The sequence below is a fragment of the Trachypithecus francoisi genome, unplaced genomic scaffold, assembly GCF_009764315.1.
Source record: "Trachypithecus francoisi isolate TF-2019V2 unplaced genomic scaffold, Tfra_2.0 Lachesis_group10, whole genome shotgun sequence".
Taxonomy (NCBI): Eukaryota; Metazoa; Chordata; class Mammalia; order Primates; family Cercopithecidae; genus Trachypithecus; species Trachypithecus francoisi.
In genome coordinates, this window is record NW_022681455.1 from 75,371,663 (window position 1) to 75,398,591 (window position 26,929).

At 47.9% G+C, this 26,929-nt stretch overlaps 1 protein-coding gene across 4 annotated transcripts in view; it reads left to right on the top strand.

Annotated features, from left to right (window-relative positions):
* The window catches only part of EARS2 (glutamyl-tRNA synthetase 2, mitochondrial), a 35,972-nt gene that overhangs the window by 1,700 nt on the left and 7,343 nt on the right, over positions 1-26,929 (top strand). For 3 of the 4 annotated variants that reach the window (XR_004438831.1, XM_033217749.1, XM_033217748.1), the window contains exons 2-6: positions 2,555-2,710; positions 11,616-11,805; positions 21,279-21,751; positions 23,855-23,963; positions 26,731-26,884. Coding sequence is in view for 3 of the 4 variants with exons in the window: in XM_033217749.1 (XP_033073640.1) it covers positions 2,555-2,710; positions 11,616-11,805; positions 21,279-21,751; positions 23,855-23,963; positions 26,731-26,884 (1,082 nt within the window). In the remaining variant the exon portion in view is untranslated. The remainder of the gene's footprint in view (positions 1-2,554; positions 2,711-11,615; positions 11,806-21,278; positions 21,752-23,854; positions 23,964-26,730; positions 26,885-26,929) is intronic. The other variant, XM_033217750.1, reaches the window with a different exon arrangement.

The following is a 26,929-nucleotide window of genomic DNA, read 5'->3' on the forward strand; positions in this document are numbered from 1 at the left end:
AAATTTTGAAAACATCCAAAATACAAACCCATCTCTTTTTATTGGGGTTAGCAGAGGTAAAATCATGCTGTCAGGTTGCTGTGTAAATATCTGCAGCCTGGTCCACATGGCAAAACCTTGTCTCTACTAAAATACAAGAATTAGCTGGGCATGTGGCCCAGGCCTGTAATCCCAGCTACTCAGAAGGCTGACGCACGAGAATCGTTTGAACCCAGGAGGCAGAGGTTGCAGTGAGCCGAGATCGTGCCACTACACTCCAGCCTGCGTGACAGAGTGAGACTCCATCTCAAAAGAACAGCAACAACAAAAGTTTCTAAACCTTTACTCTCAGTTTCTGTACATGATTGTGAACTGATAACTGTTTTCAGACCTGCACTGGATCGCACACTTTGTTTTGAAGAGCACTTATGTAGAATGCCAAAGCCTGGGATTGCCTGGATACAAATTTCTGTCTTTGCCATTTGTTAGATGTGTAACTTACTAGATGTGCAAATTATTATTATTATTATTTGGGGACAGGGTCTGGCTCTGTCGCCCAGGCTGGAGTGCAGTGGTGCAATCTCGGCTCACTGCAACCTCAGCCTCTGGGGCTCAAGTGATCCTCCCACCTCAGCCTCCCGAGTAGCTGGGACTACAAGTGTGTTACCACTACGCCCAGCTAATTTTTGTGTTTTCTTGTAGAGATGGGGTTTTGCCATGTTGTCCAGGCTGGTCTCGAACTCTTGAGCTCAAGTGATCTACCTGCCTCGGCCTCCGAAAGTGCTGGGATTATAGGCGTGAGCCACCGCACCTGGCCTAGATGTGCAAATTATTTAATGAATCTGAGCCTCAGTTTTACTATTTGTGAAAACAGGGCTAATAGTGTCTGTCTTAGGGGGTTAAGCTCATGCAGCTGAACCAATTAGCAAGGTCTAGTGCGCCCAGAAAGCACTTAATAAGCATCCTCTTTATTTTCTTGCTCATTTGCAGGAAAAGCCCATGTGGGAAAGGCTTTTGACTATAAACAGATAAAAGAATTATCAGGCAGAGATCATTACAGTAGCTGAAATTAATTGAGGGTTTACTTTGGTCAGAATTTAGACCTCTGAGCAACCCTATAATGAAGAAAATTCTTATGTTTTTGCTCTTAATCCCTCTGACAGTTGAGGAAATAGAAGCTCATAAAAGTTGAGTTCCTTCCAAAGGGGTAGCAACTATAAATGGTGGATGCGGAATTTGACTCCACGTATGCTTAATGTAAGAGGCTTTGTTTTTAGCAGCTGGGTCCCTCTTTTGTCTTGGGGACTCTTGGGACCTAGTGCCGCTGAATACCACTGGTTTTCTGGTGTCCTTGCAGTAACTATCCGAAGGTTACACACATCAGTGTTGAAGCAGGGTCGGCCTGGTCCCAGAAGAGCTTTTCCTCTCCTCTGCTGCCTCTTGTACCTGTAAATGTAGATGAGCTTGTTGTGGAGACTTAGAGCTGTGGGCTGGACCAAAGAAGGTAGGGTAAGAGGTAATGACAACCCGTAAAAAGTGTTAACTTTCAGTTTTTAGACAGGAATGATAAAAAAGGAAAATCTTACGAGTTTAAAGTGATGAAGAGAAATATAGTGGAATCAAACACCACTGTTGGTTAGTGTGCAAAGCCAGCAATTAGGGTGAAAATCTTGGCAAGGTGTGGTGGCTCATGCCGGTAATCCCAGCACTTTGGCAGGCTGAGGTGGAAGGATTGCTTGAGCCCAGGAGTTCGAGACCAGCCTGGGCAACATAGTGAGACCTTGCCTCTACAAAAAAAAATACAAATATTAGCCAGGCATGGTGGTGTACACTTGTAGTTCCAGCTACTCAGGAGGCTGACGTGGGAGGATTGATTGAGCCTGGGAGGTTGAGGCTGTAGTGAGCCATGACTGTACCACTGCACCTGGCCCACGGTGTGATTGTACAGTATTTTAAATTTCTAGTTCGTTTGTAATTAATTTTTTTCCCAGCACACATCACTGAATTTCTGTAAGTTAAATGTACATGATATGGCCTCAATGAATAACTCCACTTCTCTTTCAGGCAAAACTTGACCTTGAGACAAATATCAAAATACAGTGGTGGATGCAGTTGGTGGATCCCAGCACTTGGGAGGCCAAGGCTGGGGGATCACTTGAGGTCAGGAGTTCAAGACCAGCCTGGCCAACATGGTGAACGCCTGTCTCTACCAAAAATACAAACATTAGCTGGGTGTGGTGGCACGTACGTGTAGTCCCAGCTACTCGGGAGGCTGGGCATGAGAATTGCCTAAACCCAAGAGGCAGAGGTTGCAGTGAACCAAGATTGTGCCACTGCACTCCAGCCTGGGTGATAGAGCGAGACTCTGTCTTAAAAAACCTACAAAAACCTCCTGGGCTCAAGTGATCCCCCTGGCTTTGGCCTCCCAAAGTGGTAGGATTACAGGTGTGAGCCAATGTGTCCTGCTGGTCTTTGAAATTTATTGCAACGTTCTGTCACAGTAGTGCTTACTTGCCCCTTGTTGAGGCCTATTAGCTCATCTCCCCTGTCTTATCTGAGCTGTTCTCTTCTCCAGGCTTCTTGCACCTGGGTGGACTCCGCACTGCCCTGTACAACTACATCTTTGCTAAGAAGTACCAGGGAAGCTTCATCCTGAGGCTGGAGGACACAGATCAGACTCGCTTTGTGCCTGGGGCAGCGGAGAATATTGAGGATATGCTGGAGTGGGCAGGTGAGCCTGGCAGAGAAAGGATCTTTCTGCAGGGAAGGAACAGGAAGCAGGAAAAGGAGCCTGTGGGTCTTCTCATGGAGCTTAGAGTGGAAAATCAGGAGTTCCTGGAGAAATAACTGTGTTTGTACTGCCCGGGGTAGCAGATGCCACCTGAAAAAAATGCTGAAGCTCTCTGAAACACAGCTCCAAGACTGGTTTCTTTATTTTTTAATTTTTTAGCGTCAGGGTCTCATTCTGTTGGCTAGAGTTCCATGGCACAATCATAGCTTACTGTAGCCTTGACCTGGGCTCAAGTGATCCTCCCACCTTAGCCTCTCAAGTAGATGGGACTACAGGCACGCACCACCACCCCTGGCTAATTTTTAGTTTTTTTGTAGAGATGAGATCTCGCTGTGTTGCCCAAGCTATTCTCAGACTCCTGGACTCAAGCAATCCTCCTGCTACAGCCTCCCAAAGAGCTGGGATAACAGGTGTGAGCCACTGACAAGGCTGTTTTGAGATTCCTATTTTCACCTCAGAATCTCAAGTCCATTCCCTATAGGGGCCAGGCAGGAAACACAGGCCAAGTGGGAATTGGAGGAGCTGGGCCAGTGCTGAGCTGTGGAAACCACATCTCATCCAGAGGAGGGAGTGCCTCTGAGCTCCAGCTCCTTGTACCTATGCGGGAATGCTGGCCCAGCTTGTCCAGTCTTCTGAGTTCCAAGAAGAGCCAGAAATACAGTTTTTCTGGATGAATACTTACCTTTATTAAATCTGGGCTCAGATTTTTTTTTTAACCACATTGTATAAGCCACACGTACAGCTTCTGAAGTTGGTCTTGTGGGAAGTTTAATCCTGAGGACAGCTAAGGTTAGGGAGAAAAAGAGGAGTGTGTTTCCTTTTCCTGGGTCGACAATTGTCTACCTATATGGACAGGTGTGACTAGGAAAGGGGAGATTCCCAAGGAAAAATACCAAGACTCTGTTAGTCTAGAGATTGAAAAAAAAAAAAGAAAGAAAAATCCCAAGACTGTTTTGAGATGTGTGTTCTAATCTCAGGTAAATTACTCACTAGACTCTGGATTCCTAAAGAGTACAAAATGATTTCATATCTTTTATTGTAAAAGGCTTTAGCAGGTGTTCCGTCAAGGTCCGTTGAATAAAGGATTCTATACAAGATCAGATACTGTGATCAAGGGACCATGCTAGGTGCCAGAGACGTTTAACAAAGACCCTGCACATGGCCAGGTATGGTGGCTCGTGCCTGTAATCCCAGCACTTTGGGAAGCCAAGACGTGTGGATCACTTGAGGTCAGGAGTTCGAGACCAGCCTGGCCAATATGGCAAAAACCCCATCTCTACTAAAAATACAAAAATTAGCTGGTATGGTATCGTGTGCCTGTATTTCCAGCTACTTGGGAGGCTGAGGCACAAGAATTGCTTGAACCCAGGAGGCAGAGGTTGCAGTGAACTGAGATCGTGCCACCATACTCCAGCCTGGGCAACAGAGTGAGACTGTCTTAAAAAAAAAAGTCCGTACGCGGTGGCTCACACCTGTAATCCTGTAATCCCAGCACTTTGGGAGGCCGAAGCAGGTGGATCATAAGGTCAGGAGATTGAGACCATCCTGGCTAACATGCTGAAACCCTGTCTCTACTAAAAATACGAAAAACTAGCCAGGCGTGGTGGCAGGCACCTGTAGTCCCAGCTACTCGGGAGGCTGAGGCAGGAGAATGGTGTGAACCTAGGAGGCAGAGCTTGCAGTGAGCCTAGATTGTGCCACTGTACTCCAGCCTGGGCAACAGAGCGAGACTCCGTCTCAAAAAAAAAAAAAACCCTGTGCTCAGTGACAAAGGGAAAGACAGATAAGTGGATTAATTATTTCTCTTTTTTAAAATTTTTTTAACAAAGTCTTGCTCTGTTGCCCAGGCTAGAGTGCAGTGGTTCAAACACAGCTCACTGTAATCTCAAATTCCTGAGCTCAAGGGATCCTCTCACCTTAGCCTCCTGGGTAGCTGGAACTATAGCCGTGTGCCACCACGCCCAGCTAATTTTATTAATTTATGTTTTTGTAGAGATGGGGTCTCCCTATGTTACCCAGGCTGCTGTTGAACCCCTGACCTCAAGTAATTCTCCTGCCTCGGCCTCCCAAAGTGCTGGCATCACGGTCATGAACCATCACTCCTGGCTCCTAATTCATTCTTCATAGGATATTAAATGATAATAACCAGTATGGAGAAAAGAGTAACAGGCTTAGAAACTGGGGCAAGGGATGCTCTTGTAGATAGCGTGGTCTCCTCTTAGGAGGTGACGCTGGAGCAGAGACCTGCATGAAGTGAGGAGCCAGCCCCGTGGTGACCTGGGGGAAGAATGTTCAAAGCAAAAAGAATAGCCAGTGCAGAGGCCACACGGCAGGAAAGTTCTGGATGTATTTGAGGAGCATCAAAAAGACCAGCTTGGTCTAACCATAGTGAGCAGAATGACCAGGGATGTGAGGATAGAAGGCTTGCCAGGCCGGGCACAGGGGTTCCTGCCTGGAATCCCAGCACTTTGGGAGACCAAGGAGAGAGGATCACTTGGACCTAGGAGTCCAAGACCAACCTGGGCCACGTAGTAAGACCTTGTCTCTCTAAAAAATTATCCGGGGGTAGTGGTATACTCCTATAGTCCCAGCCACTTGGGAGGCTGAGGTGGGAGCATCACCTGAGCCTGGGGAAGTTGAGGTTGTGAGCTGTGATCATGTTACAGGATTCCTTCAGTGCCACTTTACCAGCCAGAAATCTCTGCAGCTGCCGTCACCTCTGTCGGGCCTCGCTTGGGCCTTCTGGGCCCACTTGGCCCAGCAGGCTGCACTTGGCTCATGCCCACTTGGATCCCACACCTGCTGTGGCCCCACACTCAGCCCATGGCTGGACAGGGTGTGCCACGAGTGGCTTCTTTGTTGGGTGCCGGCATCTAGATGAGGGGAAAATGGTGACACCCAACAACTTGGGAGATGCCAGCAGTTGTGGAGCTCCAAGGGGTGTTACGGCTCTTGTTTGGGGAGTCCTGAGGTCTGAGCCCCCAGGTTCGAGCCCCCAGCACTGTCTCAGCTCTTCACTCCTGTAGCTTGGTGAGCAGGAGCATGTTACAGCTCTCTTTCTCCCCTAGTCCGTTGAGCGGGAGTGTGTTACAGCTCTCTTTCTCCCATAGTCCGGTGAGCTGGAGCGTGTTACAGCTCTCTGTCTCCCTAGTCCGGTGAGCGGGAGTGTGTTACAGCTCTCTTTCTCCCGTAGTCCAGTGAGTGGGAGCGTGTTACAGCTCTTTTATTCCCATCACCCGCAGCTTGGCGTTTTGGGTTCTTGTCCAGCAACCAAGAGGAAGAGGTGTGCAGGTACTGTAGAATGAGTACGGCAGAGAAGAATTTTATTGAGTGACCTAAGGGAAGCTCTCCACTGCGAGAGTGGACCCTGAAAGTGGTAGCCATCTGTGAGGCTGAGTCTGGCATTTTTATGGGCTTAGAATGGGGGAGTGCCTGCTGATTGGTCCGTGAGTGGTCTTGGAAAAAGGACCATTCAGTTGGTTAAGACATATCCTCCAAAAGGAACCAATCGAGAGAGTGGATGAGACAGAGAAAGAAGTTCTCACTCCAGTCATGGACTGTATCCTGAACTGACAGTTTGGTTTTCAGGCTTTGAGCTGTCTTTGGTTTAGAGGTCAGATTTCACCAGGGATTGTCCGTGACTGCATAGGAATTTGTCTGTCTCCTGTCAGTCATGCCATTACACTCCAGCCTGAGGCAACAGAGTGAGACGCTGTCTCAAAAAAAAAAAAAAAAAAAAGAAGGCTTTCCAGGAGCCAAATGACCTGGTGCTTCACAGAGCGAGATGAAGGCTTCACTTTCACGGAGGATCTGCTACTGATCAGGTACCATGCCAGGCATGAGGGATACAGTGATGAACAGCGCTGATGGTGCTGGGCCCCACCCTCCTGGAACTCCTGTGGCAGCATCATTGTGAGAATGAGGCTTGCAACCCAGACCTTGTCCCCAACCCTGGTATTTTGTTGAGGCAGAGGACAGGTATTCAGGCACCCCGTGGTGGCTGACTTCTAGAGCACCTTGCTTTGGGAGTCCTTCTTTCTTTTCTTATGTTTTTCATTTTATTGATTGATTGAGATGGATTTGCTCTGTCACCCCGGCTGGAGTGCAGTGGCGCCATCTCGGCTCACTGCAAGCTCCACCTCCAGAGTTCATGCCATTCTCCTGCCTCAGCCTCCTGAGTAGCTGGGACTACAGGCACCCACCACCACACCGGCTAATTTTGTTTTTGTATTTTTCATAGAGACGGGGTTTCACCATGTTGGTCCGGATGGTCTTGATCTCCTGACCTCGTGATCCACCTGCCTCAGCCTCCCAAAGTGCTGGGATTACAGGTGTGAGCCACCGCACCCGGCTATTATTGTTATTATTTTTAGAGGTGGTGTTTCACCGTGTTACCCAGGCTGATTTCAAACTCCTGAGTTCAAATGAGCCAGCTACCTCGGCCTCCCAAAGTCCTGGGATTACAGGCATGACCCAGCATGCCTGGCCTTTTTAAAGAACTGACATACCAAACCTGTAATCCCAGCACTTTGGGAGGCCGAGACGGGCAGATCACCAGGTCAGGAGATCGAGACCGTCCTGGCTAACGTGGTGAAACCTGTTCTCTACTAAAAAACTAGCTGTGCGAGGTGGCGGGTGCCTGTAGTCCCAGCTACTCGGGAGGCTGAGACAGGAGAATGGCATAAACCCGGGAGGCGGAGCTTGCAGTGAGCTGAGATCTGGCCACTGCACTCCAGCCTGGGTGACAGAGTGAGACTCCGTCTCAAAAAAAAAAAAAATTGACATACAAGCCAGGTGCAGTGGCTCTCGACTGGCTCTCACCTGGAGTGGCTCTCCCAGCACTTTGGGAGGCCAGAGCAGGTGGATCACAAGGTCAGGAGTTCAAGACCAGCCTGGCCAACATGGTGAAACCCGTCTCTAATAAAAATACAAAAACTAGTTGGGCGTGGTTAGTGGCGCATGCTTGTAATCCCAGCTACTTGGGAGGCTGAGGCAGGAGAATTGCTTGTACTGGGTGCTGGAGGTTGCAGTGAGCCGAGATTGCCACTGCACTCCAGCCTGGGTGACAGAGCTAGACTCTGTCTTGGGGGAAGAAAAAAAAATGACATATAATTCCCATAATATGAAATTTATCATATCAAAGTGTACAATTCAGTGGTTTTCAATGTATTCACTGTGTTGTGCGACCATCACCACTAATTCCAGAACGTTTCCATCACCCCTAAAAGAAACTCTTCCTTATTAGCAGTCGCTCTCCATTCTACTCTCTCCTACTGCCTGGCAACTATCAATCTCTTTCTACCTTCCAACTACCATTCTCCTTCTGCCTTCATGGATTTGCATCTTCTGGACATTTCATGTGAATGAGATCATACAACATTTGTCCTTCTGTGACTGGCTTCCTTCGCTTACCATAAGCTCATCTGTGGTCTATAAGTGCTTCATTGCTTTTTGTAGCCAAATAATATTCATTGTATGGATATACCACATTTTGTTTATTCATCACTAGTGAATGAACATTTTGGTTACCTCTAGTTTTTGGCTGTCGATTAAAACTCTATGAACATTTGCTTGCCAGTTTTTAAATTAACATGTTTTCCGGCCGGGCGCGGTGGCTCAAGCCTGTAATCCCAGCACTTTGGGAGGCCGAGACGGGCGGATCACGAGGTCAGGAGATCGAGACCATCCTGGCTAACACGGTGAAACCCCGTCTCTACTAAAAAATACAAAAAACTAGCCGGGCGAGGTGGCGAGCGCCTGTAGTCCCAGCTACTCTGGAGGCTGAGGCAGGAGAATGGCGTGAACCCGGGAGGCGGAGCTTGCGGTGAGCTGAGATCCGGCCACCACACTCCAGCCTGGGCAACAGAGCGAGACTCCGTCTCAAAAAAAAAAAAAAAAAAAAAAACATGTTTTCCGTTCTCCTAGGGGAGTCCCTCTTAAACTCTGGGGCATTCCAAGATACCACATTAAAGAGACGGGTTTAGCATTAGATCAAGAAGGGACCCCCCCCAAATTTACCCGATTCAGCCCTCCTTTTTGACAAATGAAGAAATGGAGGTCCCGTGGGAGGGAGCCAAGTAACATGATAATCACAGCTGGCTGGGTGCCGTGGCTCATGCCTATAATCCCAGCACTGGGACGCTGAGGCAGGAGGATTACTTGAGCCCAGGAGTTTGAGACCAGCCTGGGCAACATAGGCAGACCTTGTCTCTATAGAAAACTTAAAAAAAGTTAGGCAGGCCTGGTGGCGTGTATCTGTAGTCTCAGCTACTTGGGAGGCTGAGGTGGGAGGATCGCGTGAGCCTGAAATGTTGAGGCTTCAATGAGCTGAGATCATGCCACTACACTCCAGCCTGGGCAACAGAGTCTCAAATAAATAAATACCAAAGCATAGAGAGCACTGAGCACAGGCCACATGATGAGTACTTTACCTACGTCGTTGTATTCTAGTCTCATGATGATCCTCATGAGAAAGTTACTACTTATTTCCTTCTTTAACAAATGAGTACCCAGAGCCCAGAAGGATGACTTTCCCAAGGTGCCTGAGCTGTCTGGTACATTTGAACCCAGGCGCACTCAGCTCAGTTTGTGTTAGCATTGAGGGTAGCAGGGTGAACAATGTCCTTATTTTCCCGATTCATTTGAAAGCTCTTTGAGGGCAGAAACACCATCTTCTAGTTCTCGTGTCCCTGTGCCCTCTCCTGAAAGCAGTCATAATGAAATTTATCCTACGTAACCAGAAGGAATTGGACTTTGGATTGGGAGTTTGGCTTACAGTAGATCATATTTAATCTATAGCATATATTGAAACTGTCCTAAATATACACCACTGGGCTAAGCACTTGTAAGCTCTGACACATTTATTCTCACAGTTCCCTCTGCACAGGCTGCTAGCTCCACTTTTCAAAACAGGAAACTGAGGCTTAGAAAGACTAAGTCTAGCTGGGCATGGTGGCATATGCCTATAATCCCAGCTCCTCGAGAGGCTGAGGTGACAGGATCACTTGAGCCTAGAAATTGGAGACTGTAGTGAGCTAGGATTGCACTACTGCACCCTAGCCTGAGTGACACAGCAAGACTCGCTTTCTACTAAAAAATTAGCCAGATGTGGTAATGTGCACCTGTAGTCCTAGCTACTTGGGAGGCTGAGGCAGGAGGGTGGCTTGAGCCTGGTAGTTCAAGGCTGCAGTGTGCTATGATCATACCACTGCACTTCAGCTGTGTGATAGAGTGTGACCCCATCTCTTAGAAAAAGAAAGGCTAAGTGCCACAAACAGCAGTGTGATGAGTGGTTAAGAGTGTTGGCTCCGGTGCCCATTAGTCTGGGTTTGAAGCTGATCATGCCTCTTCTACTCGGCCAGGTGACAAAGCACCTCTGTGCCTCAGTGTCCTCCTTACAGAATGGGGAAATAACCACACCTACCTGCTAGGGTGGGTTTGAGGCTTCAGGGAAAAGTGTTTTTTTTTTTTTTTTTTTTTTCCCGTGAGACGGAGTCTCGCTCTGTCGCCCAGGCTGGAGTGCAGTGGTACTATCTTGGCTCACTGCAAGCTCCACCTCCCGGGTTCACGCCATTCTCCTGCCTTAGCCTCCCAAGTAGCTGGGACTACAGACGCCCGCCACCACGCCTGGCTAATTTTTTGTATTTTTATTAGAGATGGGGTTTCACTGTGTTAGCCAGGATGGTCTCGATCTCCTGACCTCGTGATCCGCCCGTCTCGGCCTCCCAAAGTGATGGGATTACAGGCGTGAACCACCGCGCCCAGCCAAAAGTGTCTTTTATGGCACTCAGCATCCTGGTACTCACACATTGGTAGCACCTCGGGATCCCCTGTCACAGCTACTAAGTGGCAGAACCAGGGGTCCAACCAGGGCCTGATGGGCTGTTCTCTGAACCACGATTTTTTTCTCCTAAGTCAGCTGTTCCCAGGCCTGGGCTTGTTTCTCCCTCTCCAGGGAAGCAATGGATTGAGAGGACATACAGTTGGGGGTGTGGACTTCGGGGCCCGTACACGTCTGTTTGCTCCTTAGTCCACGAGCCCATGCAACTTTGAGTGCTTTACCTCTCTGTGTTTTAACTTTTCCTCTCCAAAAGGGACATTGGGCCGGGTGCAGTGGCTCACACCTATAATCCGAGCACTTTGAGAGGCCGAGGTGGGTGGATCACCTGAGGTCGGGAGTTCAAGACCAGCCTGGCCAATGTGGTGAAACCCTGTCTCTGCTAAAAATACAAAAATTAGCTGGGTGAGGTGGCACATGCTTGTAATCCCAGCTATTCTGGAGGCTAAGGCAGGAGAATTGCTTGAACTTGGGAGGTGGAGGTTCCTGTGAGCCAAGATTGCACTACTGCACTCCAGTCTGGGCAACAGAGCGAGACTCTGCCTCAAAAAAGAAGGGAGGTCGGTGAGGGGTAGGGCCAGGAGCGGTGGCTCACCTGTAATCCCAGCACTTTAGGAGGCCGAGGTAAGCGGCACCTGAGGTCAGGAGTTCAAGACCAGCCTGACCAACATGGAGAAACCCCGTCTCTATTAAAAATACAAAAATTAGCCAGGCATGGTGGCACATGCCTGTAATCCCAGCTACTCAGGAGGCTGAGGCAGGAGAATTGCTTGAACCCAGGAGGCGGAGGTTGCTGTGAGCTGAGATCACGCCACTGCACTCTTGCCTGGGCAACAAGAGCGAAACTCTGCCTCAAATAGAAAAGTGGCAGGGGGGGACATTGTACTAATGCCAACCTTATGGATTGTTATAAGGATTAAAGCTTTAATATATGCATAAAGCACTTAGAGCAATGCCTGGGAACGAGTGCTGTGTGCACCTTAGCTGTCATTATGGCCTGTGTTCCAGGTATCCCCCCTGATGAGAGCCCCCGCCGGGGTGGTCCTGCTGGGCCCTATCAGCAATCTCAGCGATTGGAACTGTACGCCCAGGCCACAGAGGCGCTGCTGAAGACCGGAGCTGCTTATCCCTGTTTCTGCTCACCCCAGCGGCTGGAGCTCCTGAAGAAGGAGGCCTTGCGGAATCACCAGATGCCCCGGTAAGAACCCCAACTCGTTGCATATGCCTCACCGACATTGGGTGTGTTTGTTACCTGGTGCTGCATAAGAAATTTCCCTAAATGTGTATTATCTCTCAGTTTCTTTGGGTCAGGCATCTGAGTGTGGCCTCACCAGTTCCTTTGGCTCAGGGATTCTCAAAGCCACTAGCAACTACAGGTCCTAGCCAGTCCTGGAGTTTTCTTAAGGCTTAGCTTGGGGAGGATCTACTTCCATCTCCTCTCACAAGGCTATTGGCCAGCCTCAGGTCCTCGCTAGCTGTTGCCTGGAGACATCAGTTGTTTGCCATGTGGGCCTCTCCATAGGGCAGCTCACAGCATGGCAGCCAGCATTCCTCAAAGCCAGCCAAGGAGAGAGTGAGCAGGTACAAGCTGGAGTCCACCTAGTTGTGGAAGTGACTTCTTACCACTTTACAGGCTGTGTATTCCTTATCTGGAATGCTTGGAACCAGAAGTGTTTTGGATTTTGGATTTTTTGCATATTGAAATATCTACATAGATATAATGAGATACCTTGGGGATGGGACCCAGGTCTAAACACGAGATTCATTTATGTTTCATGTATGCCTTATACACATAGGCTGAAGGTGATTTTATGCAATATTTTAAATAATTTTGTGCATGAAACAAAGTTTTGACTATTTTGACTGTAGCCTGTCACATGTGTTTGGGTGTTGTATTTTCCACTTATGGCATCATGTCAGCACTCAAAAGGTTTCAAATGTCAGATCAGTTGTGGCTTTTTTTTTTTTTTTTTTGAGACAGAGTCTCACTCTGTTGCCCAGGCTGGAGTGCAGTGGTGCCATCTTGGCTCACTGCAACCTCTGCCTCCCAGCTTCAAGCAATTCTGCCTTAGCCTGCTGTGTAGCTGGGACTACAGGCGCATGCCACCACAATTGGCTCATTTTTGTGTTTTTAATAGAGATGGGATTTTGTCATGTTGCCCAGGCTGTTCCCAAACTCCTGAACTCAAGCAGTCTTCCCACCTCAGCCTCCCAAAGTGCTGGGATTGCAGGCATGAGCCACTGCACCTGGACCATTGGAGCATTTCAGATTAGACATACTTGGCATTATTTTTGTTCATTAGACAGAAGTCACTAGGCCCAGCCCACACACAAGGGGAGGGGACTATACAAGGACAGAAACACCAGAAGGCGAGAATGACTGGGGGCCATGTTAGAAGCTGCCTGACACATTGGGTCTCAGAAAGTAATGTGTAAAGTAATTTTAATTACTTGTTATTTTGAATGGGCAAAATGTTCCATGTTTAAAAGGTCCACAGGGCGGACATGGTGGCTCACGCCTGTAATCCCAGCACTTTGGGAGGCTGAGGTGAGTGGATCATGAGGTCAGGAGTTCAGAACCAGCCTGGCCAATGTGATGAAACCCCGTCTCTACTAAAAATACAGAAATTAGCTGGGCTTGGTGGTGTGCCTGAAGTCCTAGCTGCTCGAGAGGCTGAAGCAGGAGAATCATTTGAACCCAGGTGGAGTTGCAGTGAGCTGAGATTGCATCACGACACTCCAGCCTGGGCGACAGAGCAAGTCTCTGTCCCCGCAAAAAAAAGAAAAGAAAAACGAAAGGTCCACAAAGGGCCGGGTGTGGTGGCTCACGCCTGTAATCCCAGCACTTTGGGAGGCGGAGGCAGGCAGATCATTTGAGGTCAGGAGTTCGAGACCAGCCTGGCCAACGTGGTAAAACCCCATCTCTACTAAAAATACAAAAATTAGGCCTGGAGTAATGGCTCATGCCTGTAATTCCAGTACGTTGGCAGGCCGAGGTGGGCAGATCACCTGAGGTCAGGAGTTCAAGACCAGCCTGGCCAATATGGTGAAACCCCATCTCTACAAAAATACAAAAATTAGCTGGGCATGATGGCGGGTGCCTGTAATCCTAGCTACTTGGGAGGCTGAGGCAGGAGAATAGCTTGAACCTGGGAACTGAAGGTTGCAGTGAGCCGAGATCGTGCCATTGCACTCCAGTGTAGGTGACAGAACGAGACTCCATCTCAGAAAAAAATTAGCTGAGCTTTGTGGTGCACGCCTGTAATCCTAGCTACCTTGGAGGTTGAGGTACTAGAATCGCATGAACCCAGAAGGTGGAGGTTGCAGTGAGCTGAGATTGTGCCATTGTACTGCAGCCTAGGTGACAGAGGGAAGCTGTCTCAAAAAAAAAAAAGGTCCACAAAGACATATATTGAAAGAACTCTCTTCCAGTCTTGACTCTGGCCACTCAGTTCTGCAGAGACAACCAATGTTAAAATTTTCTTATGTCTCCTCCAGAGACATTCAGTGCATATACCCATAAGGGCCTATATTTTCTCTTTTTCCTTATTCACATGGTAGCATGTACTATGTACATGTACTATGTATGTGCTATGTGGGGTACAATGTACTATGTATGTGCTATGTGGGGCGATTTACCATGTCCACTTACTATCTTGAGGATCAGATATCAGTCCATAATAATGTATAATATTCCATTTATGGATATAACTTCATTTACTTAATCAGTTTCATCTTAACCTTTATTTTTAATTTATTTTATTTCATTTCATTCCTTTCCCCTCCCCCTCCCCCTCCCCCTCCCCCTGCCCTTTCCCTTTCCCTTGCTCTATTCCCCAGGCTGGAGTGCAATGGCGCGATCTTGGCTCACTTCAATCTCCGTCTCCCGGTTTCAAGTGATTCTCTGGCCTCAGTTTCCCAAGTAGCTGGGATTACAGGCGCCCGCCACTACACCCGGCTAATTTTTGTGTTTTTTTAGTAGAGACGAGGTTTTTTTTTTTTTTTTTTTTTTTTTTTTTTTTTTTGAGACGGAGTCTTGCTCTGTCGCCCGGGCTGGAGTGCAGTGGCCGGATCTCAGCTCACTGCAAGCTCCGCCTCCCAGGTTTACGCCATTCTCCTGCCTCAGCCTCCGGAGTAGCTGGGACTACAGGCGCCCGCCACCTCGCCCGGCTAGTTTTTTTTTTTTCTATTTTTTGGAGAGACGGGGTTTCACCGTGTTAGCCAGGATGGTCTCGATCTCCTGACCTCGTGATCCGCCCGTCTCGAGGTTTTACCATGTTGGTCAGGCTGGTCTCAAACTCCTGACCTCAAGTGATCTGCCCAAGTGATCTTCAGGTGGCCTCCCAAAGTGCTGGGATTACAGGCATGAGCTACCATGCCCGGCCTTAACAAATATTTATGTTATTTTTTTTTTTTTGGAGAAGGATTCTTGCTCTGTTGCCCAGGCTGGAGTGCAGTGGTGTGATCTTGGCTCACTGCAACCTCCACCTCCTGGATTTAAGCAATTCTCCTGTCTCAGCCTCCCGGGGAGCTGGGACTAGAGGTGCATGCCGCCACACTTGGCTAATTTAATTTTCTTTTGTATTTAGTAGAGACAGGGTTTCACTGTGTTCCCCAGGCTGGTCTCTAACTCTTGAGCTCAGGCAGTTCACCTGCCTCAGCCTCCCAAAGTGCTAGGATTACAGGCATGAGCCACCGCATTGGGCCCAAACCTTTATGTTATTTCTAATATTTGGTTATAAAAGAAGAGAGCTGTGATGACTAATGTTGACATATGTCATTTTGCACTTGTGCAGTGTGTTTGCTGAATACCTTCCTAGAGGTGGAATTCCTGGGTCGAGTTGTAGCTTTGATGGATACCGCCAAGTGGCTGGCCCTTTACTTGTTTATACTCCCATCCACAGTAGCATCATCACATTTACATTGCAGTGCCAGTAAACTATTTGATCAAGGGCTCAGCTATTTGGCCAAGGTCATGATGTTTACGGTGACATTGCCTTTTTATTATAAACAATCTATTTGTCTATTGACAGAAGATTTTTTTTTCCCCATCTCATTCTGTGACCCAGGCTGGAGTACAGCAGCATGATCACAGCTCATTGCAGCCTTGAATCTCCTGGGTTCAAGCAATCCTACAACCTCAGCCTCACAAGTATCTGTGACCACAGCCACATACCAACACTCACAGCTAGTGTTTTGTTTTTTTTAGTTTTGTTTTGAGATGGGGTCTCACTCTGTCCCTCAGATTGGAGTGCAGCGATGTGATCTTGGCTCAAGGCAGCCTCTGCCTTCTGGGCTCAAGCAGTCCTCCCATCTCAGCCTCCCAAACAGCTGGAACCACAGGTGTGTGCTGCCATGCCCGGCAATTTTGTTTTGTTTTGTTTTTTTTGGTAGAGGCAGGGTTTTCCGTGTTGCCTAGGCTGGTCTCAAACTCCTGAGTACAGGAGATCCACCCACCTCAGCCTCCCAAAGTGCTGGGATTATAGGTGTGAGCCATCATGCCTGGCTGGCACACAGCTAGTTTTTAAATTTTTGTAGAGATGGAATTGCCCTATTTTGCCCAGGCTGGTATGAAACTTAAGCGATTTTTCCACCTCATCTTCCCAAAGTGCTGGGATTATAGGCATGAGCCACCATGCCTGGCCAACATATTATTATTATTTTTTTAATTATAGTCATGCCCTGTTGTGGAATCCATGCAGCCATGTATTTATTTATTTATTTATTTTAAGCTTTCAGGATTTGTATTAAATCCTAGTCTAGTTTAACGGTATCTGATGTTATACTCATCATCTCATGGTGAACGTGTTTAATAAGTGAAAGCAAATCAGACAGCTCATCTAAGTTGTTATTTTTTGCAGACTAAACAGTAAGGTAATAATGATGGACACTTGCTCAGTGTTCATACAAGCTGTGTTGGTTATCAAAGTATATCTGCTAATATTTAATAAAAAGTGAAATATCACTGGGGTGGAAAAATCAAATAAGCGTAGACATTTGGTTGGAAAAGAACAGATCCAGTATGGATTTCACAAACCAAAAGTTTGTGAAAACTCAGTGCAATACAAATCCTTTTTATTGTAAAAGCTTAGTTGAAGCTAAAAGATCTGTAAAAACTATTACTTTGGGCCGGGCGCGGTGGCTCAAGCCTGTAATCCCAGCACTTTGGGAGGCCGAGACGGGCGGATCACGAGGTCAGGAGATCGAGACCATCCTGGCTAACACGGTGAAACCCCGTCTCTACTAAAATATACAAAAAATTAGCCGGGCGAGATGGCGGGCGCCTGTAGTCCCAGCTACTCGGGAGGCTGAGGCAGGAGAATGGCGTAAACCCGGGAGGTGGAGCTTGCAGTGAGCTGAGATCCGGCCACTGCACTCCAGCCTGGGTGACAGAGCGAGACTCCGTCTCAAAAAAAAAAAAACTATTACTTTGGGCCTTAAACAGTACCAGCTCTTAGGATCAAAAAAAGACCACAACTCCAGCCTGGGCAACATGGTGAAACCCTATCTATATTAAAGTACAAAAATTAGCTGGGTGTGGTGGTGTGTGCCCGTAATCTCAGCTACTCAGGAGACTGAGGCAGGAGAATCACCTGAACCAGGGAGATGGAGGTTGCCATGAGCTCAGATTGTACCACGGCACTCCAGCCTGGGAGACAGAATGAGACCTTGTCTCAAAAAAAAAAAAAAAAAAAAAGGAGGGGGCCACAACTGTTGAGACTGTATTACTTGATTTTATTTTACACTACGTGGTAGGTACAAAGCAATCCTCCTTAATAAAGTTGACAGCGTCCCTGAAAACTTTTGTTTTCAGACAGGGTCTTGCTCTGTCACCCAGGCTGGAGCGATGCAATCGTGACTCACCACAGCCTTGACTTCCTGGGCTCAAGCGATCCTCCTGCTTCAGCCTCCCAAGTAGGTGGAACCACACATTACCCACCATGCCCGGCTAATTCTTTTTTTTCTTTTTTTTTTTTTTTTTAAATTTCTAGTAGAGACAAGGTCTCATTACCCAGGCTGGTTTTGAACTCCTGGACTCAAGCAGTTCTCCTGCCCCTTGTCCTCCCAAAATGCTGGGATTACAGGAGTGAGCCACTGCACTTGGACAGAACATATTTAATAATGCACATTTAAAACAAGTATTCATCTTACAGGTTGTTCTGTAATCCAAACATGACAGCTTGGAGAACAGCATTTAGAAAACAAAAGTCAATGTAAAAAGACAGACTAAAACAACTAGAAGCCAGGCACAGTGGCTCATGCCTGTAATTCCAGCACTTAGGGAGGCTGAGGTAGGCAGATCACCTGAGGTCAGGAGTTCGAGACCAGCCTGGCCAACATGGTGAAACCCCATCTCTACTGAAATTAGCCTGGCATGGTGGGGTGCACCTGTAATCTCAGCTACTTGGGAGCCTGGGAGGCAGAGGCTACAGTGAGCCAAGATCACACTGCTGCACTCCAGCCTGGGTGACAGAATGAGACTCCATCTCAAAAACAAATTCAAAAAAACCCAACTAGGACAGTATAGGTTTTATATGGCTCAGACTTTATAGTTTTTTTTTTTTTTTTTTGAGACGGAGTCTTGCTCTGTCACCCAGGCTGGAGTGCAGTGGCCGGATCTCAGCTCACTGCAAGCTCCGCCTCCCGGGTTTATGCCATTCTCCTGCCTCAGCCTCCCGAGTAGCTGGGACTACAGGCGCCTGCCCCCTCGCCCGGCTAGTTTTTTGTATTTTTTTTAGTAGAGACGGGGTTTCACCATGTTAGCCAGGATAGTCTCCATCTCCTGACCTTGTGATCCACGCGTCTCGGCCTCCCAAAGTGCTGGGATTACAGGCTTGAGCCACTGCCCCCGGCCAACTTTATAGTTTCCTTACTGCATCATCAATGTATCGATGTAGAATATCTGTTCCAGGTAGGCGCGGTGGCTCATGCCTGTAATCCCAGCACTTTGGGAGGCCAAGGCGGGTGGACTGCTTGAGCCCAGGAGTTCAAACTCAGCCATTGCAACATGGTGAGCCCCCATTTCTACTAAAAAAAATACAAAAATTAGTCAGGCATGGTGATGCATGCCTGTAGTCCCAGCTACATGGGAGGCTGAGGTGGAGAGAATCACTTTACCGTTGGGAAGGTCTAGGCTGCAGTGAGCTGTGATCACACTACTGTACTCCAGCCTGGGTGACAGAGTGAGACCCTGACTCAAAAAAAAAAGAAAGAAAAATAAAAGAAATAAACCCTGTCTCTATTAAAAATACAAAAAATTAGCTGGGTATAGTTGTGCATACCTGTAGTCCCAGCTGCTCGGGAGGCTGAGATGGGAGAATCACCTGAACCCAGGAAGTCAAGACTGCAGTGAGCCATGATTGCACTGCTGCATTCAAGCCCGATCAACGGGAGTGAAACCTTGTCTGCTGTCTCAATGAATGAACGAATGAATGAATGAATGAATGAATGTTTCTTCAGCTGACCCCATTGCTCTGGATTTAAAGAAATACCTTTTCTTCTTGGTTTTATTTAACCTTCGAGATCCGTCCAATAATCTCTAATATCATCAATTAGCACTTCCCCTTTAACATCCCAAACACTAAGGTACTTCATTTTCCCAATTTGAAACATGTTATCAGCCGGGCACAGTGGCCTGTAATCTAATCGCAGCACTTTGGGAGACCGAGGAGGGTGGATCACTTGAGACTGGGAGTTCGAGACCAGCCTGGGCAACATGGTAAAACACCATCTCTATATGAAATTTAAAAAAGAAAAGAAGCATGATTTCTGCTGCCGCTGCTCTGTTTGGAAGATGACAGAGCTCCCGGAGTTTTGCCAGTCTTTGGTTCCATTACAAGTTTTTCTGAAGCAACTTACTTTTTCTTCTTTAACTTTTTGTCAACCTCACTGTCAGAATTGCTGCCAGAAGAGCTTGAAGAAGCAAATTCCTTTGATTTAGACATTGCACTGCCCTACTCCTGCAGCTGAACACCCTCCTGTTCACTCATGTGCAACTGACTCATTTTTAAAAACAACTTTTTCGGCTGGTTACAGTGGCTCACGCCTGTAATCCCAGCATTTTGGGAGGCCAAGGCAGGCAGTTCACAAGGTCAGGAGTTCGAGACCAGCCTTACCAACATGGTGAAACTCGTTTCTACTAAAAATACAAAACTTAGCCGGCCGTGGTCACAGGCACCTGTAATCCTAGCTACTCTGAGACAGAGTACTGAGTACTGAGTACAGAGTACTGAGGCTGAGACAGGAGAATTGCTTGAACCCGGGAGGCAGAGGTTGTGGTGAGCCGAGGTCACGCCACTGCACTCCAGCCTGGGCAACAGAGTGAGACTCCATCTCAAAAAAAAAAAAAAAAAAAACAACGTTTTTTTTTTTGAGACAGGGTCTCACTGTGTCACCCAGGCTAGAGTGCAATGGCGCCATCATAGCTTACTATGGCCTCAACCTCCTGGGCTCCAGTGATTCTTCCACCTTGGTCTCCCACGGATCTGGGACTACAGGAATGCACCACCACGCCTAGCTGATTTTGTTTTGTTTTGTTTTGTGGAGACAGAGTCTCACTATGTTGCCCAGGCTGGTATTTTAAATTTTTAAATAAGAGACAGGATTTTGCTATGTTACCCAGGCTAGTTTTAAACTCTAGAGGTCAGACTGTCCTCCTACCTTGACCTCCCAAAACACTGGGATTACAGACATGAACAACAGTGTCTAGTCCCATGCACCGTTTATTGATTGATTGAACGCTTAACTTTGTCAAAGACTATCCTTACAAGCATTCCATCTGTGTCTCAGAACGCTTTTGGGTAGTTAGTGGAATACCCTGTTAGAAGGGACAAACGATACTTTAACTCACAGATGAATCACCTGGGGACCTAGTTAATGTGCAGATTCTGACTCAGTAGGTCTGGGGTGGAGCCTGAGAGCCTGCATTTCTGACTGACTCCCAGGAGGCTGATGCTAGGGGCCCACAGACCACACTTTGAGTAGCCAGGACATCGATCATAGACATTTGTCTTTTGATTCTGCACAAGGCTGGAGGTGGGTGACTCCAGGATGAGACTAGCAGCGTAGGGATGCCAGGGCTCTATTTTGGCTTCTCTCTGCCTTCATTGCCCTCCCTCCCGCAGTTGCAAGTAGCTGTGGCAGGTCTAAGCATGCTCCCCTCACAGGACAACATCCAAAGAGGACAGAAGTGGGGTAGTGGGAAATTTTAAGAAGGGATTTTCCTCCTGTGGCTGTCTCTCCTTGTCCTTTGGAGAGAAAAACCTTTCCCAGAACCTTAATTCTTCCTTACCCCCAAGGCGTGCTTTTCTTCGCAACCTAGTGACTAGGATGGGGTTACATTCCTGCCTGGACTTGTCACTGGCATGGGGCAATAGGATTGCAAGATTGGCCATACCAATCAGGATTCAACCCCTCAGGCTAAGCATTTTGCTATTTTCTTGTTAGCAAGGAAAAAGCATGGAATGGCTGGTAGATAGGCAGACATTCGTGTCTGCTACACCATGTTATCTTGGTTTTCCACACAACTGTATTATTATCCCCGTTCTAGACTGAGGAAGCAGCTTGCAGTAGTAACTGACTTGCTTAAGGTCACACAGCTATGACAAAGGTAGGACTCCTGTCCATCAACCTGTCCATCAGCAGTACTCACGCTGCTCTGCTCCCCATCAGGTATGACAATAGGTGCCGGAACATGAGCCAGGAGCAGGTGGCCCAGAAGCTGGCCAAGGACCCCAAGCCTGCGATCCGCTTCCGCCTGGAGCAGGCAGCGCCGGCCTTCGAGGACCTGGTGTATGGCTGGAATAGGCATGACGTGGCCAGCGTGGAGGGAGACCCAGTCATCATGAAGAGCGATGGCTTCCCCACATACCACCTGGCCTGCGTGGTGGATGACCACCACATGGGCATCAGCCACGTGCTGCGAGGCTCCGAGTGGCTCGTCTCCACTGCCAAGCACCTGCTTCTCTACCAGGCCCTGGGCTGGCAGCCACCCCACTTCGCCCACCTGCCCCTGCTCCTCAACAGGGATGGCAGCAAGCTCTCCAAGAGGCAAGGGGACATTTTCCTGGAGCACTTTGCTGCTGAAGGCTTCCTGCCCGATTCCTTGTTGGACATCATCACCAACTGTGGCTCAGGTTTTGCAGGTACCTGTCCACCTGAGCGGTCCCAGCAGCAGAGAGTGTGGCCAGGAGGAGCAGGGCTTTGGCTCAGACAGTCCTGCTCTTTGGTCCCAGCTTTGCCATCTACCAGCCAGGTGACCTTGGACAAGTTTATTCTTTTATTCAACAGATGTTTATTTTGCCAGACACTGCATAAAGTGCTGGGGCTACAATAGTGAGCACGATAGACACAATCCCTGCCTTCAAGGGGCTTATAGTTTCTGAGCCTCAGTTGCATATCTGGAAAATGGGGATAAGTGTCTACTTCATAGGGTTAGGATTCACTGAGCTCAGGAGTGTAAGATACCGAGCCCAGCACCTGTCACACAATAAGCACAAAAAATGACAGACCCTATGATTATGACAATTATTGCTACTATTACAAGCATGTATGCTAACAGTATTACTAGAACTAATATGGATCTTCTTTCTTTTTTTCCTTCTTCATTTTACTGCCAGATGAATCTAGTTTATTTCAAGCTGAGCACTTATCCATGGTCCAAGACTTAGACCTAAACCTTGAAGAAGCAAGTATCAGATAGGATGACCTGAAGGATTTCTGAAAATATGTCCAGAATAGTCTGCCTGCTGGTCTCACTTCATTTAATACAACATACTGTTAAAGGGTAGATACATGTCTCCACTCTTCGTAAGAGGATTGTGAAGCTCAGAGAAGCTGAGTAACTTGCCAAAGTCACACACCTAGTGAGGGAAATAGTGCTTTAGGCCTATGCCTGATCACGGTGCCTGCTGACTGTGTGGGACTGAGCTGCTGCTCACAAGAAGCAGCTCCCAGCACCATGGTTCTTAACTTTTTTGTGTTTGAAACAGAGTTTCGCTCTTGTACCCCAGGCTGGAGTGCAATGGTGCGATCTCGGCTCACTGCAACCTCCGCCTCCCGGGTTCAAGCGATTATCCTGCCTCAGCCTCCCGAGTAGCTGGGATTACAGGCACCTGCCACCACGCCCGGCTGATTTTTGTATTTTTAGTAGAGACGAGGTTTCACCATGTTGTCCAGGCTGTTCTCGAACTCCTGACCTCAGGTGATCCGCCCGCCTTGGTGCTTGAGCCATTGCACCCGGCCTGGTTCTTAACTCTTGACTGTGCTTTGGAATCAACTAGGAAGCTTATAAAATATGCTCAGACCCCAACCAAACCCAGTTGACTCAGACTCTGGTACAGCCAGGCAATGAGTGTACTGTTCTGCAGCTCGTGTCTTGAGAGTAATGGAGATGGGTTTAGCCTGATTGTTTTCAGACCCTTTTTTCCTTAACGACAGAACCCTTTCTGAAAAGGAAAACCTATTCAGGCTCTAGATATATAAATAGCTAGAAGTTAAATCCCTTTGGGCAAAGTGGAATGGGGAGCCCAGGGCTTGCTCACTCAGCCTCCCTTATGTTTGAAAGTAGAAGGAGGGCGGGCGCGGTGGCCCACGCCTGTAATCCCAGCACTTTGGGAGGCCAACGCAGGAGGATCATTTGAGCCTGGGAGTTTGAGACCAACCCAGGCAATATAGTGAAACTCCGTGTCTACAGAAAAATTTGTTTGTTTATTTATTTATTTATTTATTTGATGGAGTCTTACTCTGTTACCCAGGCTGGAGTGCAATGGCACAATCTTAGCTTACTACAACTTCCGCCTCTCAGGTTCAAGTGATTTTCCTGCTTCAGCCTCTTGAGTAGCTGGGATTACAGGCATGCGCCACCATGCCTGGCTAATTTTTGTATTTTTAGTAGAGATGGGTTTCAACATGTTAGCCAGGCCAGTGTCGAACTCCTGAGCTCATGATGTGCCCACCTCTGCCTCCCAAAATGCTGGTATTATAGGTGTGAGCCACCATGCCTGGCCCTACAGAAAAATTTTAAAATTAGTCGGGTGTGGCAGTATGTGCTTGTAGTTCCAGCTACTTGGAAGACAGGCTGGAGGATCGCTTGAGCCTGAGAGTTTGAGGTTACAGTGAGCTATGATTGTACCATTGCACTCCAGCCTGAGCAGCAGAGCAAGATCCTGTCTCTTAAAAAAAAAGAGATAAAGTGGAAGGAGGAAGGGAGGGAGGAAGCTGAATAGCTGGGCCTCTCTTCTTTGCAGAGAACCAAATGGGCAGGACCCTGCCAGAACTGATCACGCAGTTCAACCTGACCCGGGTCACCAGTCACTCAGCCCTGCTGGACCTGGAGAAGCTCCCAGAATTCAACAGGTGAGTGGGGATCATGGAGATCCCCTGGTGGGAAAGGGCTTTCTTGCTTAAGACAGTCCCTACAGCAGAGGGTATAATGGACTCTGGTACCTAATTCTGTGTGACCACGGGTAAATCACCTAACCTCTTTGAGCCTCTGTTTCCTTTTCTCTAAAATGGGATTAATAACAATACCAATCTTATATGATTGTTCTGTGAAAGTATCTTGTATAGCCCTGGCACATACATAGTGCTCAGTAAATGGTTATATATATATATATATATATATTTTTTTTTTTTTTTTTTTTTTTTTTTCTTGAGACGGAGTCTCACTCTGTTGCCCAGGCTGGAGTACAATGGCACAATCTCAGCTCACTGCAACCTCTGCCTCCCGGGTTCAAGCGATTCTCCTGCCTCAGCCTCCGAAGTAGCTGGGATTATAGGTGCCCACCACTATACCCGGCTGATTTTTTTGTATTTTCGGTATGAGACGGGGTTTCACCATGTTAGTCAGTCAGGTCTCGAACTCCTGACCTCAGGTGATCCACCCGCCTTGGCCTCCCAAAGTGCTGGGATTACAGGCGTGAGCCACCACGCCCCACGGTACATATATTTTTATCATTAGCGTTGTGTTCCTAGCCACCCCTTGTGTGGACTCTGTTAACAACCAAAGCCTGGAGAGGGGTATCTTCATTTTGGACTCACCTCCCCCCGTCAACCTTTCACCCAGCCAACACAGTGATTGAGCACTGTCCCATGGCATCTACTTTATATTTCACGTATTTGATATTGCAAGTAGCTCTTCACTCAGAAACCTCCAAATATCGTTCCAACTCAAATCATTGTTAACATGTCTGAGTCAAAGGGTATTAGTGTTGTCCAGGTGTGGTGGCTCACACCTTTAATTCCAGTACTTTGGGAGGCCAAGGTTGGCAGATCACCTGAGGTCAGGAGTTCGAGACCAGCCTGGCCAACATGGTGAAACACTATCTCTACTAAAAATACAAAAATTAGCTGGACATGGCACATGCTTGTAGTCCCAGTTACTTGGGAGGCTGAGGCAAGGAGGATCACTTGAACCTGGGAGGCAGAGGTTGCAGTGAGACAGGATCATACCACTGCACTCTAGCCTGGGCAACAAAGTGAGAGTCTGTCATTAAAAAAAGTTATTAGTGGTTAAGACCATCAGCCAGGTGTGCACCTGGGGTGAGGGTCTTACTGATACTTTGCCTAGAGCACTAGTTTGGGGACGCAGTATCCTCAGTGCATTTACTTGCATGAGCCCAGATAATTAACATCAGTTGCAGATATTTTAGGGCTGTTTATTTACTTCTTCCATCAGACCTATGAGGTCAGTTGTATGATTTTGCCCTGTTTTACATATGAGGAACCCAGGACATAGAGAGCTTAAGAAGCTAGCCAAAGTTCACACAGTAAACAGTGGGCATCTTTTGAATGGGGCATTCAAGAGTGGATGTAGGCTGGGTGTGGTGGCTCATACCTGTAATCCCAGCACTTTGGGAGGCCGAGGCAGGTGGATCACCTGAGGTGAGAAGTTTGAGATCAGCCTGGCCAACATGGTGAAACCCCATTTCTACTAAAAAATACAAAAAAAAAGAGAGCCCGATGTGGTGGTGGGTGCCTGTAGTCCCAGCTACTCAGGAGGCTGACAGGAGAATCGCTTGAACGCAGGAGGTGGAGGTTGCAGTGAGCCGAGATTGCACCATTACACTCCAGCCTGGGCAACAAGAGTGAAACTCCATCTCAAAAAAAAAAAATGCCACTTTCTATATATTTTAGAAGCTGGGTCTTGCCCTGTCACCCAGGTTGGAGTGCAATGGTGACATCTCAGTTCACTGCAGCCTCAAACTCCCAGGCTGAAGTGATCCTTCCTCGTCAGCCTCTGGAGTAGCTGTCTACAGGTGTGTACCACCACGCCAGGCTAAGTTTATTATTTTTAATATTTTTTTGTAGAGATGGCATCTCACTATTGTTGCTCAGGTTGGTCTCAAACTCCTAGCCTCAAGTGATCCTCCCTTCTCGGCCTCCCAAAGTTCTGGGATTAAGTGAGTCATTGCACCTGGCCAAAATCTTCTCCAGGTCCAATAGGGCTGAGTGGCAGGTGACCCAGGAAGCCGAGGTTGCAGTGAGTGGAGATTGCACCACTGTACTCCAGCCTGGGCAACACAGTGAGGCTCCATCTCAAAAATAAATAAATAAATAAATACAAATAAAATGTCAGCTACTATTTTGAAAACACTGAAAACGTGGCTGGGCATGGTGGCCCACACCTGTAATCCTGGCACTTTGGGAGGCCAAGCTGGGTGGATTGCTTGTTGCCCAGCCTGGGCAACATAGCAAGACCCTGTCTCTACAAAATATTAAGACATTAGCCGAGCATGGTGATGTGTGTCTGTGGGCCCAGCTACTTGGGAGGGTGAGGTGGGAAGATCACTTGTGCCTCGGAGGTCTAGGCTGTAGTAAGCCGTGATTGTGGTACTGCACTCCAGTCTGAGCAACAGAGCAAGACTCTCAAACAAAAACAAAAGCAAAACCCCTGAAAACAAAGCATGTCTCCGAGTTGCTTGGGACTTTCAGGCTGTTTGTGAACTTAGTCGCATCCCTTTCTTTTTATAAATGTAAAGAGAATTCTACTTCTAGCTTGCGAAAGGGAGGGCTCATGGAACCTGATATGTCATTCTTCCAACTTCACCCTCTCCCCGGGGGAGAGACGGTTTGGGTGGGTTGGGGTGTTGACAGTAGGGCAGCCCCTTGATTTCTTCCGCAGGCTGCACCTCCAGCGGCTGGTGAACAATGAGAGCCACAGGCGCCAGCTGGTGGAGAAGCTGCAGGCCCTTGTGGAGGAGGCCTTTGGGAGCCAACTGCAAAATAGGGATGTCCTCAACCCAATCTACGTGGAGAGGATCCTCCTGCTGAGACAGGTGTGGTGTCAGGGGTCTGGGAGGCTGAGGGAGGGGTAACTGGGT